The sequence below is a fragment of the Oncorhynchus tshawytscha genome, unplaced genomic scaffold, assembly GCF_018296145.1.
Source record: "Oncorhynchus tshawytscha isolate Ot180627B unplaced genomic scaffold, Otsh_v2.0 Un_contig_5015_pilon_pilon, whole genome shotgun sequence".
Classification (NCBI taxonomy): domain Eukaryota; kingdom Metazoa; phylum Chordata; class Actinopteri; order Salmoniformes; family Salmonidae; genus Oncorhynchus; species Oncorhynchus tshawytscha.
In genome coordinates this window covers 525,001-540,000 of record NW_024609820.1, presented here as the reverse complement: position 1 = coordinate 540,000, position 15,000 = coordinate 525,001, and the positions used below count along the sequence as shown (strand labels likewise).

Genomic DNA, 15,000 nt, shown 5'->3' with positions numbered 1-15,000 from the left:
TGTTCACAAACACAAACACACCCCATAGAGCCCCAGGACAGCAACACAATTAGACCCAAGCAAATCATGAGAAAACAAAAAGATAATTACTTGACACATTGGAAAGAATTAACAAAAAAACAGAGCAAACTAGAATGCTATTTGGTCCTAAACAGAGAGTATACAGTGGCAGAATACCTCACCAATGTGACTGACCCAAAATTAAGGAAAGCTTTGATAATGTACAGACTCAGTGAGCATAGCCTTGCTATTGAGAAACGCCGCCGTAGGCAGACCTGGCTCTCAAGAGAAGACAGGCTATGTGCTCACTGCCCACAAAATGAGTTGGAAACTGAGCTGCACTTCCTAACCTCCTGCCCAATGTATGTCCATATTAGAGACACATATTTCCCTCAGATTACACAGATCCACAAAGAATTCAAAAACAAACCCAATTTTGATAAACTCTCAAATCTACTGGGTGAAATACCACAGTGTGGAGGCTGGTGGACATTCATGCCTCCTGATGCACTCCCACACAGAGATACACACATTCAGACAGACAGAAACATGCATGTCCACCAGCCTCCTGATGCACTGCCACACAGAGATACACACATTCAGACAGACAGAAACATGCATGTCCACCAGCCTCCTGATGCACTCCCACACAGAGATACACACATTCAGACAGACAGACACATGCATGTCCACCAGCCTCCTGATGCACTCCCACACAGAGATACACACATTCAGACAGACAGACACATGCATGTCCACCAGCCTCCTGATGCACTCCCACACAGAGATACACACATTCAGACAGACAGACACATGCATGTCCACCAGCCTCCTGATGCACTCCCACACAGAGATACACACATTCAGACAGACAGGAACATGCATGTCCACCAGCCTCCTGATGCACTCCCACACAGAGATACACACATTCAGACAGACAGAAACATGCATGTCCACCAGCCTCCTGATGCACTCCCACACAGAGATACACACATTCAGACAGACAGAAACATGCATGTCCACCAGCCTCCTGATGCACTCCCACACAGAGATACACACATTCAGACAGACAGAAACATGCATGTCCACCAGACTCCCACACAGAGATCCATGGGAGGGGTGGTAATCATGTACCTGCTATAGTGAAAGCTGTGTTAGGCCCGTTAGCAGCATGTCTGGCCTCAGACACAACAGTCAGCTAAGCCTCTTGTCAACTCCAGTCAGACACATCTGAATCTCAACAAAGACACTGCACTCTGAAACCTCACAACTGTACGTGTGTGTGTGTGTCAGCAGTTCCCCTCAGTGAATCACCCTACAACCCTGGAGCGGAGGTATCTGGCCATCCTGAGTGGCCTCATGCTGGATCTGATGAAGGTAACACACACACACACACACACAATTGGTATTGCCAGTATTAGCACATTCTGGGTCCTCCAGGCTCAAACTAGACTAGTCCTGCTAATGGAAGGTATTCTGGGTCCTCCAGGCCCAAACTAGACTAGTCCTGCTAATGGAAGGTATTCTGGGTCCTCCAGGCTCAAACTAGACTAGTCCTGCTAATGGAAGGTATTCTGTGTCCTCCAGGCTCAAACTAGACAAGTCCTGCTAATGGAAGGTATTCTGTGTCCTCCAGGCTCAAACTAGACTAGTCCTGCTAATGGAAGGTATTCTGGATCCTCCAGGCCCAAACTAGACTAGTCCTGCTAATGGAAGGTATTCTGGGTCCTCCAGGCTCAAACTAGACTAGTCCTGCTAATGGAAGGTATTCTGGATCCTCCAGGCTCAAACTAGACTAGTCCTGCTAATGGAAGGTATTCTGGGTCCTCCAGGCTCAAACTAGACTAGTCCTGCTAATGGAAGGTATTCTGGGTCCTCCAGGCCCAAACTAGACTAGTCCTGCTAATGGAAGGTATTCTGGGTCCTGCAGGCTCAAACTAGACTAGTCTTGCTAGCTAATGTATGTCTATGACTAAAGCTGTGGGTCAGTCAGTACTCTGCTGTGAGCGAGGCCTACAGTACATCACACTTTCCTCAGGAGATGAATGGTGTGATTAAACCCTCCCACCCATCTCTCTGTCTCTGGATCGACATGGTGAAAAGCCACAACAGTTGTTTTTATAACGGTCTGAGTCTCTAGCATTTCTATACAGCACGTGATAATGAATTCTGTAACCAACAGATGTAGAGCTCTGCGTTAAGAATTCTGTAGCTCAGTTAGTAGAGCAACGCACTTGCAACGCCAGGGTTGTGGGTTCAATTCCCACCGAGGACCACTATGAAAATGTATGAACTCACTATTGTAAGTTGCTCTAGATGAGAGTGTCTGTTAAATTCCTCACATGTAAATGTGCTTCACTGTATATACAAAACAATATATTTTAAATTAACTTTAGTTTAATGATAATAAAATAAACTTTTGATTAAATATACAGTACCAGCCTAAAGTTTGGACACACCTACTCATTCAAGGGTTTTTCCGTATTTCAAATCAAATCAAATTGTATTTGTCACATGCGCTGAATACAACAGGTGTAGTAGACCTTACAGTGAAATGCTGAATACAACAGGTGTAGTAGACCTTACAGTGAAATGCTGAATACAACAGGTGTAGTAGACCTTACAGTGAAATGCTGAATACAACAGGTGTAGTAGACCTTACAGTGAAATGCTGAATACAACAGGTGTAGTAGACCTTACAGTGAAATGCTGAATACAACAGGTGTAGTAGACCTTACAGTGAAATGCTGAATACAACAGGTGTAGGTAGACCTTACAGTGAAATGCTGAATACAACAGGTGTAGTAGACCTTACAGTGAAATGCTGAATACAACAGGTGTAGTAGACCTTACAGTGAAATGCTGAATACAACAGGTGTAGACCTTACAGTGAAATGCTGAATACAACAGGTGTAGTAGACCTTACAGTGAAATGCTGAATACAACAGGTGTAGTAGACCTTACAGTGAAATGCTGAATACAACAGGTGTAGTAGACCTTACAGTGAAATGCTGAATACAACAGGTGTATTAGACCTTACAGTGAAATGCTGAATACAACAGGTGTAGTAGACCTTACAGTGAAATGCTGAATACAACAGGTGTAGTAGACCTTACAGTGAAATGCTGAATACAACAGGTGTAGTAGACCTTACAGTGAAATGCTGAATACAACAGGTGGAGGTAGACCTCACAGTGAAATGCTGAATACAACAAGTGTAGACCTTACAGTGAAATGCTGAATACAACAGGTGTAGTAGACCTTACAGTGAAATGCTGAATACAACAGGTGTAGTAGACCTTACAGTGAAATGCTGAATACAACAGGTGTAGTAGACCTTACAGTGAAATGCTGAATACAACAGGTGTAGTAGACCTTACAGTGAAATGCTGAATACAACAGGTGTAGTAGACCTTACAGTGAAATGCTGAATACAACAGGTGTAGTAGACCTTACAGTGAAATGCTGAATACAACAGGTGTAGTAGACCTTACAGTGAAATGCTGAATACAACAGGTGTAGTAGACCTTACAGTGAAATGCTGAATACAACAGGTGGAGGTAGACCTCACAGTGAAATGCTGAATACAACAGGTGGAGGTAGACCTCACAGTGAAATGCTGAATACAACAAGTGTAGACCTTACAGTGAAATGCTGAATACAACAGGTGGAGGTAGACCTCACAGTGAAATGCTGAATACAACAAGTGTAGACCTTACAGTGAAATGCTGAATACAACAGGTGTAGTAGACCTTACAGTGAAATGCTGAATACAACAGGTGTAGTAGACCTTACAGTGAAATGCTGAATACAACAGGTGTAGTAGACCTTACAGTGAAATGCTGAATACAACAGGTGTAGTAGACCTTACAGTGAAATGCTGAATACAACAGGTGTAGTAGACCTTACAGTGAAATGCTGAATACAACAGGTGTAGACCTTACAGTGAAATGCTGAATACAACAGGTGTAGTAGACCTTACAGTGAAATGCTGAATACAACAGGTGTAGTAGACCTTACAGTGAAATGCTGAATACAACAGGTGTAGTAGACCTTACAGTGAAATGCTGAATACAACAGGTGTAGACCTTACCGTGAAATGCTGAATACAACAGGTGTAGACCTCACAGTGAAATGCTGAATACAACAGGTGGAGGTAGACCTTACAGTGAAATGCTGAATACAACAGGTGTAGTAGACCTTACAGTGAAATGCTGAATACAGCAGGTGTAGACCTTACAGTGAAACACTGAATACAACAGGTGTAGACCTTACAGTGAAATGCTGAATACAACAGGTGTAGTAGACCTTACAGTGAAATGCTGAATACAACATGTGTAGACCTTACAGTGAAATGCTGAATACAACAGGTGTAGACCTTACAGTGAAATGCTGAATACAACAGGTGTAGACCTTACAGTGAAATGCTGAATACAACAGGTGTAGACCTTACAGTGAAATGCTGAATACAACATGTGTAGGTAGACCTTACAGTGAAATGCTGTATACAACAGGTGTAGACCTTACAGTGAAATGCTGAATACAACATGTGTAGGTAGACCTTACCGTGAAATGCTGAATACAACAGGTGGAGGTAGACCTTACCGTGAAATGCTTACTTACAAGCCCTTAACCAACAATGCAATTTTTTTTTAAATACCTAAAAATAAATAAAGTAACAAATAATTAAATAGCAGCAGTAAAATAACAATTTTGACAATTTTAGGGCCTTCCTCTGACACCGCCTGGTATAGATGTCCTGGATGGCAGGAAGCTTTGCCCTAGTGATGTACCGAGCTGTACACGCTACCCTCTGTAGTGCCTTGCGTCGGAGGCCGAGCAGTTGCCGTACCAGGCAGTGATGCAACCAATCAGGATGCTCTCGATGGTGTAGCTGTAGAACCTTTTGAGGATCTGAGGACCCATGCCAAATATTTTCAGTCTCCTGAGGGGGAATAGGTTTTGTCATGCCCTCTTCACGACTGTCTTGGTGTGCTTGGACCATGTTAGTTTGTTGGTGATGTGGACACCAAGGAACTTGAAGCTTTCAACTTGCTCCACTACAGTCCCGTCAATGAGAATGAGGGTGTGCTCGGTCCTCTTTTTCCTGTAGTCCACAATCATCTCCTTTGTCTTGATCACGTTCAGGGAGAGGTTGTTGTCCTGGCACCACACGGACAGGTCTCTGACCTCCTCCCTATAGGCTGTCTCGTTGTTATCGGTGATCAGGCCTACCACTATTGTGTCATCGGCAAACTTAATAATAGGGTTGGAGTCGTGCCTGGCCGTGCAGTCATGGGTGAGCAGGGAGTACAGGAGGGGACTGAGCACACACCCCTGAGGGGCCCCCGTGTTGAGGATCAGTGTGGCGGATGTGTTGTTACCTACCCTCACCACCTGGGGGCGGCCCGTCAGGAAGTCCAGGATCCAGTTGCAGAGGGAGGTGTTTAGTCCCAGGGTCCTTAGCTTATTGATGAGCTTTGAGGGCAATATGGTGTTGAACGCTGAGCTGTAGTCAATGAACAGCATTCTCACATACTGTAGGTGTTCCTTTTGTCCAGGTGGGAAAGGGCTCTGTGGATCTGTTAGGGCGGTATGCAAATTGGAGTGGGTTTAGGGTTTCTGGAATAATGGTGTTGATGTGAGCCATGACCAACCTTTCAAAGCACTTCATGGCTACAGACAGTTTACCTTAGTGTTCTTGGGCACAGGGTCTATGGTGGTCTGCTTAAAACATGTTGGTATTACAGACTCAGACAGGGAGAGGTTGAAAATGTCAGTGTAGACACTTGCCAGTTGGTCAGCGCATGCTAGCAGTACACGTCCTGGTAATCCATCTGGCCCTGCAGCCTTGTGAATGTTGGCCTGTTTAAAGGTCTTACTCATCAACTGCGGAGAGCGTGATCACACAGTCTTCTGGAACAGCTGGTCTCTCAACCAGCTTCATGAGGTAGTCACTTGGAATGCTTTCACAATAGTCTTGAAAGAGTTCCCACATATGCTGAGCACTTGTTGGCTGCTTTTCCTTCATTCTGCGGTCCAACTCATCCCAAACCATCTTAATTGGGTTGAGGTCGAGTGATTGTGGAGGCAAGGTCATCTGATGCAGCACTCCATAACTCTCCTTCTTGATCAAATAGCCCTTACACAGCCTGGGATGGTGTATTGCTGCAGAATTATGTGGTAGCCATGCTGGTTAAGTGTGCCTTGAATTCTAAATAAATCAATGCCAGTGTCATGCAAAGCACCCCCACACCATTCATGCTTCCATGCTTCATGGTGGGAGCCACACACGCAGAGATCACCTGTTCACCTACTCTGCTTCTCACAAAGACACAGCAGTTAGAAACAAAATCTCAGATTTGGACTCATCAGGACAGATTTACACCATTGCTCATGTTTCTTGGCCCAAGCAAGTTTCTTCTTCTTATTGGTGTCCTTTAGAAGTGGTCTCTGAACAGTTGATGTTGAGATGTGTCTGTTACTTGAACTCTGTGAAGCATTTATTTGGGCTGCAATCTGAGGTGCAGTTAATTGCCGATTTCTGAGGCTGGTCACTCTAATGAACTTATCCTCTGCAGCAGAGGTAACTCTGGGTCTTCCTTTCCTGTGGCGGTCCTGATGAGAGCCAGTTTCGTCAAGCGCTTGATGGTTTTTGCGACTGCACTTGGAAGAAACTTTAAAAGTTCTTGAAATGTTCTAGATTGACTGACCTTTATGTCTTAAAGTAATGATGGACTGTTATTTCTCTTTGCTTATTTGAGCTGTTCTTGACATAATATGGACTTGATCTTTTACCAAATAGGTCTATCTTCTGTATACCATCCCTACCTGGTCACAACACAACTGATTGGCTCAAACACATTAAGAAGGAAAGAAATTCCACAAATGAACTTTAAATTAATTCCAGGTGACAATCTCATGAAGCTGGTTGAGAGAATGCCAAGAGTGTGCAAAACTGATTTGTTTAACCCTTTTTGGTTACTACATGATTCAATATGTTATTTCATAGTTTTGATGTGTTATTCTACAATATAGAAAATGTTTCTATTCTACAATATAGAAAATAGTAAAAAATACACAAATAAACTTGAATGAGTAGGTGTCCAACCTTGTGACTGGTACCGTATATGTATATACAGTGGGGCAAAAAGTATTTAGTCAGCCACCGATTGTGCAAGTTCTCCCACTTAAAAAGATGAGAGAGGCCTGTAATTTTAATCATAGGTACACTTCAACTATGACAGACAAAATTTTGAAAAAAAAATCCAGAAAATCACATTGTATGAATTTATTTGCAAATTATGGTGGAAAATAAGTATTTGGTCACCTACAAACAAGCAAGATTTCTGGCTCTCACCGACCTGTAACTTCTCCTTTTAAGAGGCTCCTCTGTCCTCCACTCGTTACCTGTATTAATGGCACCTGTTTGAACTTGTTATCAGTATAAAAGACACCTGTCCACAACCTCAAACAGTCACACTCCAAACTCCACTATGGCCAAGACCAAAGAGCTGTCAAAGGACACCAGAAACAAAATTGTAGACCTGCACCAGGCTGGGAAGACTGAATCTGCAATAGGTAAGCAGCTTGGTTTGAAGAAATCAACTGTGGAAGCAATTATTAGGAAATGGAAGACATACAAGACCACTGATAATCTCCCTCGATCTGGGGCTCCACGCAAGATCTCACCCCGTGGGGTCAAAATGATCACAAGAACGGTGAGCAAAAATCCCAGAACCACACGGGGGACCTAGTGAATGACCTGCAGAGAGCTGGGACCAAAGTAACAAAGCCTACCATCAGCAAGGGCATTGAAGATGAAACGTGGCTGGGTCTTTCAGCATGACAATGATCCCAAACACACCGCCCGGGCAACAAAGGAGTGGCTTCGTAAGAAGCATTTCTGGAGTGGCCTAGCCAGTCTCCAGATCTCAACCCCATAGAAAATCTTTGGAGGGAGTTGAAAGCCAAAAGTCCGTGTTGCCCAGCAACAGCATCAAAACATCACTGCTCTAGAGGAGATCTGCATGGACGAATGGGCCAAAATACCAGCAACAGTGTGTGAAAACCTTGTGAAGACTTACAGAAAACGTTTGACCTCTGTCATTGCCAACAAAGGGTATATAACAAAGTATTGAGATAAACTTTTGTTACTGACCAAATACTTATTTTCCACCATAATTTGCAAATAAATTCATTAAAAATGTGATTTTCTGGATTTTTTTACTTCTCATTTTGTCTGTCATAGTTGAAGTGTACCTATGATGAAAATTACAGGCCTCTCTCATCTTTTTAAGTGGGAGAACTTGCAGAATTGGTGGCTGACTAAATACTTTTTTGCCCCACTGTATGTATAGAGAGTTTTGTGATTGACCTTTTTATTGTCAAACTGTAATAAAGAACTGTGTCCTAAACCCCTGTGGTCTGACTCCTCCCTCTCTAGAACCTGTTGTTACTGGTCCCTTCTGACCGCTACCTGACAGAACAGAGTCTGAACCACCCAGCCTTCCAGCCCCTCCGCCTCCTGGAGCAGCCCGCCCCAGCACCACCCTCCCCTAACCCCCACGCTCCTCCAAGAGGAAGCCCCACAGCCACATGGAGAACACTGTGCCCACCAGGTCAGCACTGTAGGGGGTTGTTGGTGTTGATGTTGTTGTTGTTGTTGTTGTTGTTGTTCTTTTCAGAACCCCGTGGCCACCAGGTCAGCACTGCACTGGACACTACAAGTGGTGTGGTTAGGTTCTGGATACTGAATGGGGTCTAGTTAGGTTCTGGATACTGAATGGGGTCTGGTTAGGTTCTAGATACTGAATGGAGTCTGGTTAGGTTCTGGATACTGAATGGGGTCTGGTTAGGTTCTGGATACTGAATGGGGTCTAGTTAGGTTCTGGATACTGAATGGGGTCTGGTTAGGTTCTGGATACTGAATGGGGTCTGGTTAGGTTCTGGATACTGAATGGGGTCTGGTTAGGTTCTGGATACTGAATGGGGTCTGGTTAGGTTCTGATACTGAATGGGGTCTGGTTAGGTTCTGGATACTGAATGGGGTCTGGTTAGGTTCTGGATACTGAATGGGGTCTGGTTAGGTTCTGGATACTGAATGGGGTCTGGTTAGGTTCTGGATACTGAATGGGGTCTGGTTAGGTTCTGGACACTGAATGGGGTCTGGTTAGGTTCTGGACACTGAATGGGGTCTGGTTAGGTTCTGGATACTGAATGGGGTCTGGTTAGGTTCTGGATACTGAATGGGGTCTGGTTAGGTTCTGGACACTGAATGGGGTCTGGTTAGGTTCTGGATACTGCATGGGGTCTGGTTAGGTTCTGGATACTGAATGGGGTCTGATACTGCATGGGGTCTGGTTAGGTTCTGGATACTGAATGGGGTCTGGTTAGGTTCTGGATACTGCATGGTTTCACATCTGGCTATGTTGTTCTTGCACAGATAAAATACGCTACTTAGATATATGGATTAGCTATACCTGTACCTCTCAATATCTCTCAATCTCAATATTTTCTGATCTTAATACCTCTCTCTCTCCTCCCTCCCTCCCTCCCTCCCTCCCTCCCTCCCTCCCTCCCTCCCTCCCTCCCTCCCTCCCTCCCCCCCCCCCATACAGAAGCCACGGCAGTAAGAGCTCGGGTCACCGTCACTCTAACAGTAAGGAATGTTCCAGCCTACCTCGTCATGGCGACCTTCACCTAGGCAACGACAGCTTCCTGAACGGCAACAAGCCTGTGTCGTCCAGCCTGAGCCCCACCCTCCACCCCAAGGCTTACATGACCCAGACCCTCAACCGCTCCATCACCTGTAGTAAGGACTTGGTCAACAACAACATGCCACACCTGCTCAGCCCCAAGGACACCAAGGTAAACAACGTCAGGACCTCTACTTCCATTGACTTATTCAGCTCCTTATGGAGCAAACTACACTTGTTTACATAAATTGTATTCATTTAGTTTGTCTTTGTCTTGACCTGTGTTTATTCTTGACATGCATTTTCATCTAAATGCACAAGGCTGAAAACAACATTTTCCTGTGGTTGGGGACAATAAAGTTATTATCTTGTCTTATTTTATCTTCTCTTGTCTTCTCTTTATTTTAAAGGGCACGACACAGTTTGACTTCAACCTGGTTGGTGTTGGTCCCCCAGGGGCCAAGGCTCCTGACCAGCAGGGCCCTGGAGCCATGTACGTGAAGTCCACCTCCCGCTCTCAGCAGCAGCAACAGCAAGGTCCGGGGCCACCCTACTGAAACATGCACATAAGATTAATACATACCCCTTCCTTAACACTTAAAATGAAAAATGCTCTAGACTAGAATCCTGTCCAGGAGGTATACTTGAACATAAAGCTGCCTTACGGCCCAATGGGCCGTTCTGTCTCAAGCAAGACTACTTATAAATGCATTGCCAGCCCATTTTTTACATTTGAATATTTCCAGTAGGGCAGGGACGACACTCTTCCTTTCTGGAGGGCAAGACCAATACCATGGAGAAACAACATGGCCGCCATGGTGGACACAACATAGACTCCACCCACAGCTCCTCCAAGAGTTCCAGCTCCTACCTGAGCCTGTCCAAGAGCCACAGCGCCTTGAGCAACAATGCCAAATCTGTGGGTGGTAACCTTGGAGATGGGGTGAGGGGCGTGCACCCCGACGACCCTTCGGCAACCCCTGGAATCTCCGCCCGCTTCTTCCCTGCCAGGTAACATAGAGAGAGAGCTGTCAGGGGATGGTTAACCTATATATAGAGAGAGAGCTGTCAGGAAATTGTTAACCTTTCAAGGGCAGGGGTTCCGCTAGCGGAAAACATTCCGCTGAATAGGCAGCACGTGAAATTCAAAGATATTTCTTAGAAATATTTAACTTTCACACATTAACCTCTTCGATATAGGGGGCGCTATTTACATTTTTGGAAGAAAAACGTTCCCATTTTAAACAAAGTTAAGATATTTTGTCACGAAAAGATGCTCGACTATGCATATAATTGACAGCTTTGGAAAGAAAACACCTGACGTTTCCAAAACTGCAAAGATATTGTCTGTGAGTGCCACAGAATTGATGTTACAGGCGAAACCCAGATAAAAATCCAACCAGGAAGTGCCGCATTTTTTGAAACCGCCTCATGCCAATGACTCCTTATATGGCTGTGAATGAGCTACGAATGAGCTTACGTTTTCCACGCATTCCCCAAGGTGTCTACAGCATTGTGACGTCTTTTTAGGCATTTCCATTGGAGAATGGCTGTAAGGGACCATATATAGCGAGTGGTCACATGGTGTCTCCCGGAGAAAATCTTGCGTAAAATACTGAGGTAGCCCTTTTTCCAATCGCTTCTTATGAGAAACCAACTGCCTCGACGGATATATTATCGTATACATATGTTAAAAACACCTTGAGGATGGATCCTAAACAACGTTTGCCGTGTTTCTGTTGATATTATGGAGCAAATTTTGAAAAAGGTTTGGCGTTACAGTTGAAGTATTTTTCGGTCGATTTCTCAGCCAAGCAGGATGAACAAACGGGAGCTTTTTCGCCTACAAAAATATTATTTTGGGAAAAAAGGAACATTTGCTATCTAACTGGGAGTCTCCTGAGTGAAAGCATCTGAAGTTCTTCAAAGGTAAATGATTTAATTTGGTTGCTTTTCTTATTTTCGTGAAAATGTTGCCTGCTGCCAGCAGAGCCTAGCATAGCATAATGTCATGATAAACTTACACAAATGCTTGTCTAGCGTTGGCTGTAACGCATATTTTGAAAATCTGAGATGACAGTGTTGTTGACAAAAGGCTAAGCTTGTGTTTGAATATATTTATTTCATTTCATTTGCGATTTTCATGAATAGGAAAAGTTGCGTTATGATAATGCACTTTAGGCTATGATTACGCTCCCGGATACGGGATTGCTAGTCGCAAGTTAACAAGTCCAATACAGCAAATGAAAGATAAACATCTTGTTAATCTACCCATCGTGGCCAATTTCAAAAATTATTTACAGCGAAAGCACAACATATGATTATGTTAGGTCAGAGTCAAGTCACAAAAACACACAGCCATTTTCCAGCCAAAGAGAGGAGTCACAAAAATCAGAAAAATAGATAAAATGAATCACTAACCTTTGATGATCTTCATCAGATGACACTCATAGGACATCATGTTACACAATACATGTATGTGTCTTTTGATAATGTGCATATTTATATTTAAAAAATCTCAGTTTACATTGGCGCGTTACGTGCAGTAATGTTTTGATTCCAAAACATCTGGTGATTTTGCAGAAATACTCAAAATAGACATTGATAAAAGATACAACTGTTATTCACAGAATTAAAGATAGACTTCTCCTTAATGCCACTGTGTCAGATTTTTTTTCAAACTTTACGGAAAAAGCATAATCTGAGAACGAAGCTCAGAACCCAAAACAGCCAGAGGAATATCCGCCATTTTGGAGTCAACAAAGTTAGAAATTACACCATAAATATTCACTTACCTTTGATGATCTTCATCCGAAGGCACTCACAGGAATCCCAGTTCGACAATAAATGACTGATTTGTTCCATAAATTTCCATCATTTATGTCCAAATAGCCACTTGTTGTTAGCATGTTCAGCCCAGTAATCCATCTTCATGAGGCGCAGGCACTTCGTCCAGACAAAAACTCGAAAAATTCCATTACAGTCCTTTAGAAACATGTCAAACGATGTATGGAATCAATCTTTAGGATGTTTTTAACATAAAACATCAATAATGTTCCAACCGGAGAATTCCTTTGTCTGAAAAAAGCACTGGAACGAGAGGTAACGCGCGCTCATGAGACCAAGGCTCTCTGCCAGACCACTGACTCAAAGAGGTGTTATGAGCCCCTCCTTTATAGTAGAACCCTCATTCAAGTTTCTAAAGACGGTTGACATCTAGTGGAAGCCGTAGGAAGTGCAACTTTATCCATATCTCAATGTGTATTCGGTAGGCCAAGCTTTAAAAAACTACAAACCTCAGATATCCCACTTCCTGGTTGGATTTTTCTCAGGTTTTTGCCTGCCATATGAGTTATGTTATACTCACAGACATCATTCAAACAGTTTTAGAAACGTCAAAGTGTTTTCCATCCAATACTACTACTAATATGCATATATTAGCATCTGGGACAGAGTAGGAGGCAGTCTACTCTGGGCACGCTATTCATCCAAAAGTGAAAATGCTGCCCCCTATCCCAAAAAGGTTAACCTGCAGAGAGAGAGAGAGAGAGAGAGAGAGAGAGAGAGAGAGCTGTCAGGGAATGGTTAATGAATGTTTGAAGGGCATGCTAGCTTATTGATTTTGTGTAGTCTTGGTGATGGTGTGTATTTGGAAATGTGTAGTCCCCTGAGGTCAGATCTGAACATTGTATTCTCGTTGAGAATTAGAGTTTTATTTAGGTCTGATGGTTAAAAGTAAATATGTGTGTTGTTGTACTCATGGTTGAGGTCAGTCTATATGTTATTTCAGCTGCCTGGACCTGAACCTCAATGCCCCCTGGAAGTCCCCAGGTCCCCCGCCACAGCGATCGCCACACTTCTGGCCACGCCCCCTGGAAGTCCCCAGGTCCCCCGCCACAGCGAACGCCACTCTTCTGGCCACGCCCCCTGGAAGTCCCCAGGCCCCCGCCACAGCGAACGACACTCTTCTGGCCACGCCCCCTGGAAGTCCCCAGGTCCCCCGCCACAGCGAACGCCACACTTCTGGACACACATCCAGCCACACCGGCCACTCCTCCGGCCACAGCCCCTCGTCCCGCGGCAACAACCCCCGTCTGGAGAGCTCCACCCTGGACTCATCCTGCCGACGCGCCTCCTCTTCCAGACACAAAGCTCCAGAGGAGGCCTTGGCCCTGGGCCCGGAGCTTCTTGACCCAGGAGGAGAAGGGGATGGTGGGGGAACCACGGAGCTCACACCCTGGCCTCCCCCATGAGTCCTACCCCTACGGCCTGGGCTACACCAGTCCCTTCTCTTCCCAGCAGAGGCCTCACCGCCACTCCATGTACGTGAGGAGGAGTGAGCGCCACAGGTCCCACGGAGGTGGGGGTGGAGGGGGTAGTGAGGGGGGCTTAATGGTGGGTCAGGGGTTGCCCACCAGGGCTAGCAGTCTGCAGATGCTCTCCCCCCAGCTTCAGCACCGCACCCTCACCAGACACCCCGTAGGACACTCTGTGGGATCGTCCAGAGAGGACTGCACTGAAGACACGACCAGGGTCAGTGTCAATAATTGACTGACAGCTGTGTGTGTGTGCGTGTATGTGCATATGTGTGTCTGTGTAGCTCTCTTTGAGGCTACAGTATCTGGCCTAACTCACATTATTGCTAATGTACTGTCTCTCTCCTGATCTCTCTCTCTCACACACACACACACACACACACACACACACACACACACACTACTTCGTACACACACACACACACACATATCTGTCTGTCTGTCTATCTGTCTGCCTCACATGTCTATCTGTCTGTCTGTCTGTCTGTCTGTCTGTCTGTCTGTCTGTCTGTCTGTCTGTCTGTCTGTCTGTCTGTCTGTCTGTCTGTCTGTCTGTCTGTCTGTCTGTCTGTCTGTCTGTCTGTCTGTCTATCTGTCGGTCTATCTATCGGTCTGTCTGTCGGTTGTCGATCTGTCTGTCGATCTGTCTGTCGATCTGTCTGTTGATCTGTCTGTCGATCTGTCTGTCTGTCTGTCTGTCTGTCTGTCTGTCTGTCTGTCTGTCCATCTGGCCTACAGAGCGAGCCGTCTTCTAAAGAGGTGGTGACCTCTCACCCCCGACCCCAGATTAAAGACTCCACGCGGGACAACCCGGCCTCCTTTCACTCACAACGCCCTGCTAAGAACGAGGTCCATAGCTTTTTCTGTTGTTCATCACAGGCTGATTTCACCACTTACGGTCTGGTTTCTGACTGCTTCTAGCACTGTTTTATCAGCAGTATGTCTATGCCCTGAATGCTGATTGGCTGACAGCCATGGTATATCAG

At 45.0% G+C, this 15,000-nt stretch overlaps 1 protein-coding gene across 1 annotated transcript in view; it reads left to right on the top strand.

Annotated features, from left to right (window-relative positions):
• cdkl5 (cyclin-dependent kinase-like 5) overlaps positions 1-15,000 on the top strand; it is an 88,127-nt gene that overhangs the window by 61,774 nt on the left and 11,353 nt on the right. The window contains 9 exon segments of the mRNA XM_042318986.1: positions 1,297-1,377; positions 8,447-8,558; positions 8,561-8,621; positions 9,621-9,870; positions 10,109-10,235; positions 10,445-10,709; positions 13,489-13,939; positions 13,941-14,231; positions 14,753-14,863. Coding sequence (XP_042174920.1) covers positions 1,297-1,377; positions 8,447-8,558; positions 8,561-8,621; positions 9,621-9,870; positions 10,109-10,235; positions 10,445-10,709; positions 13,489-13,939; positions 13,941-14,231; positions 14,753-14,863 — 1,749 coding nt within the window.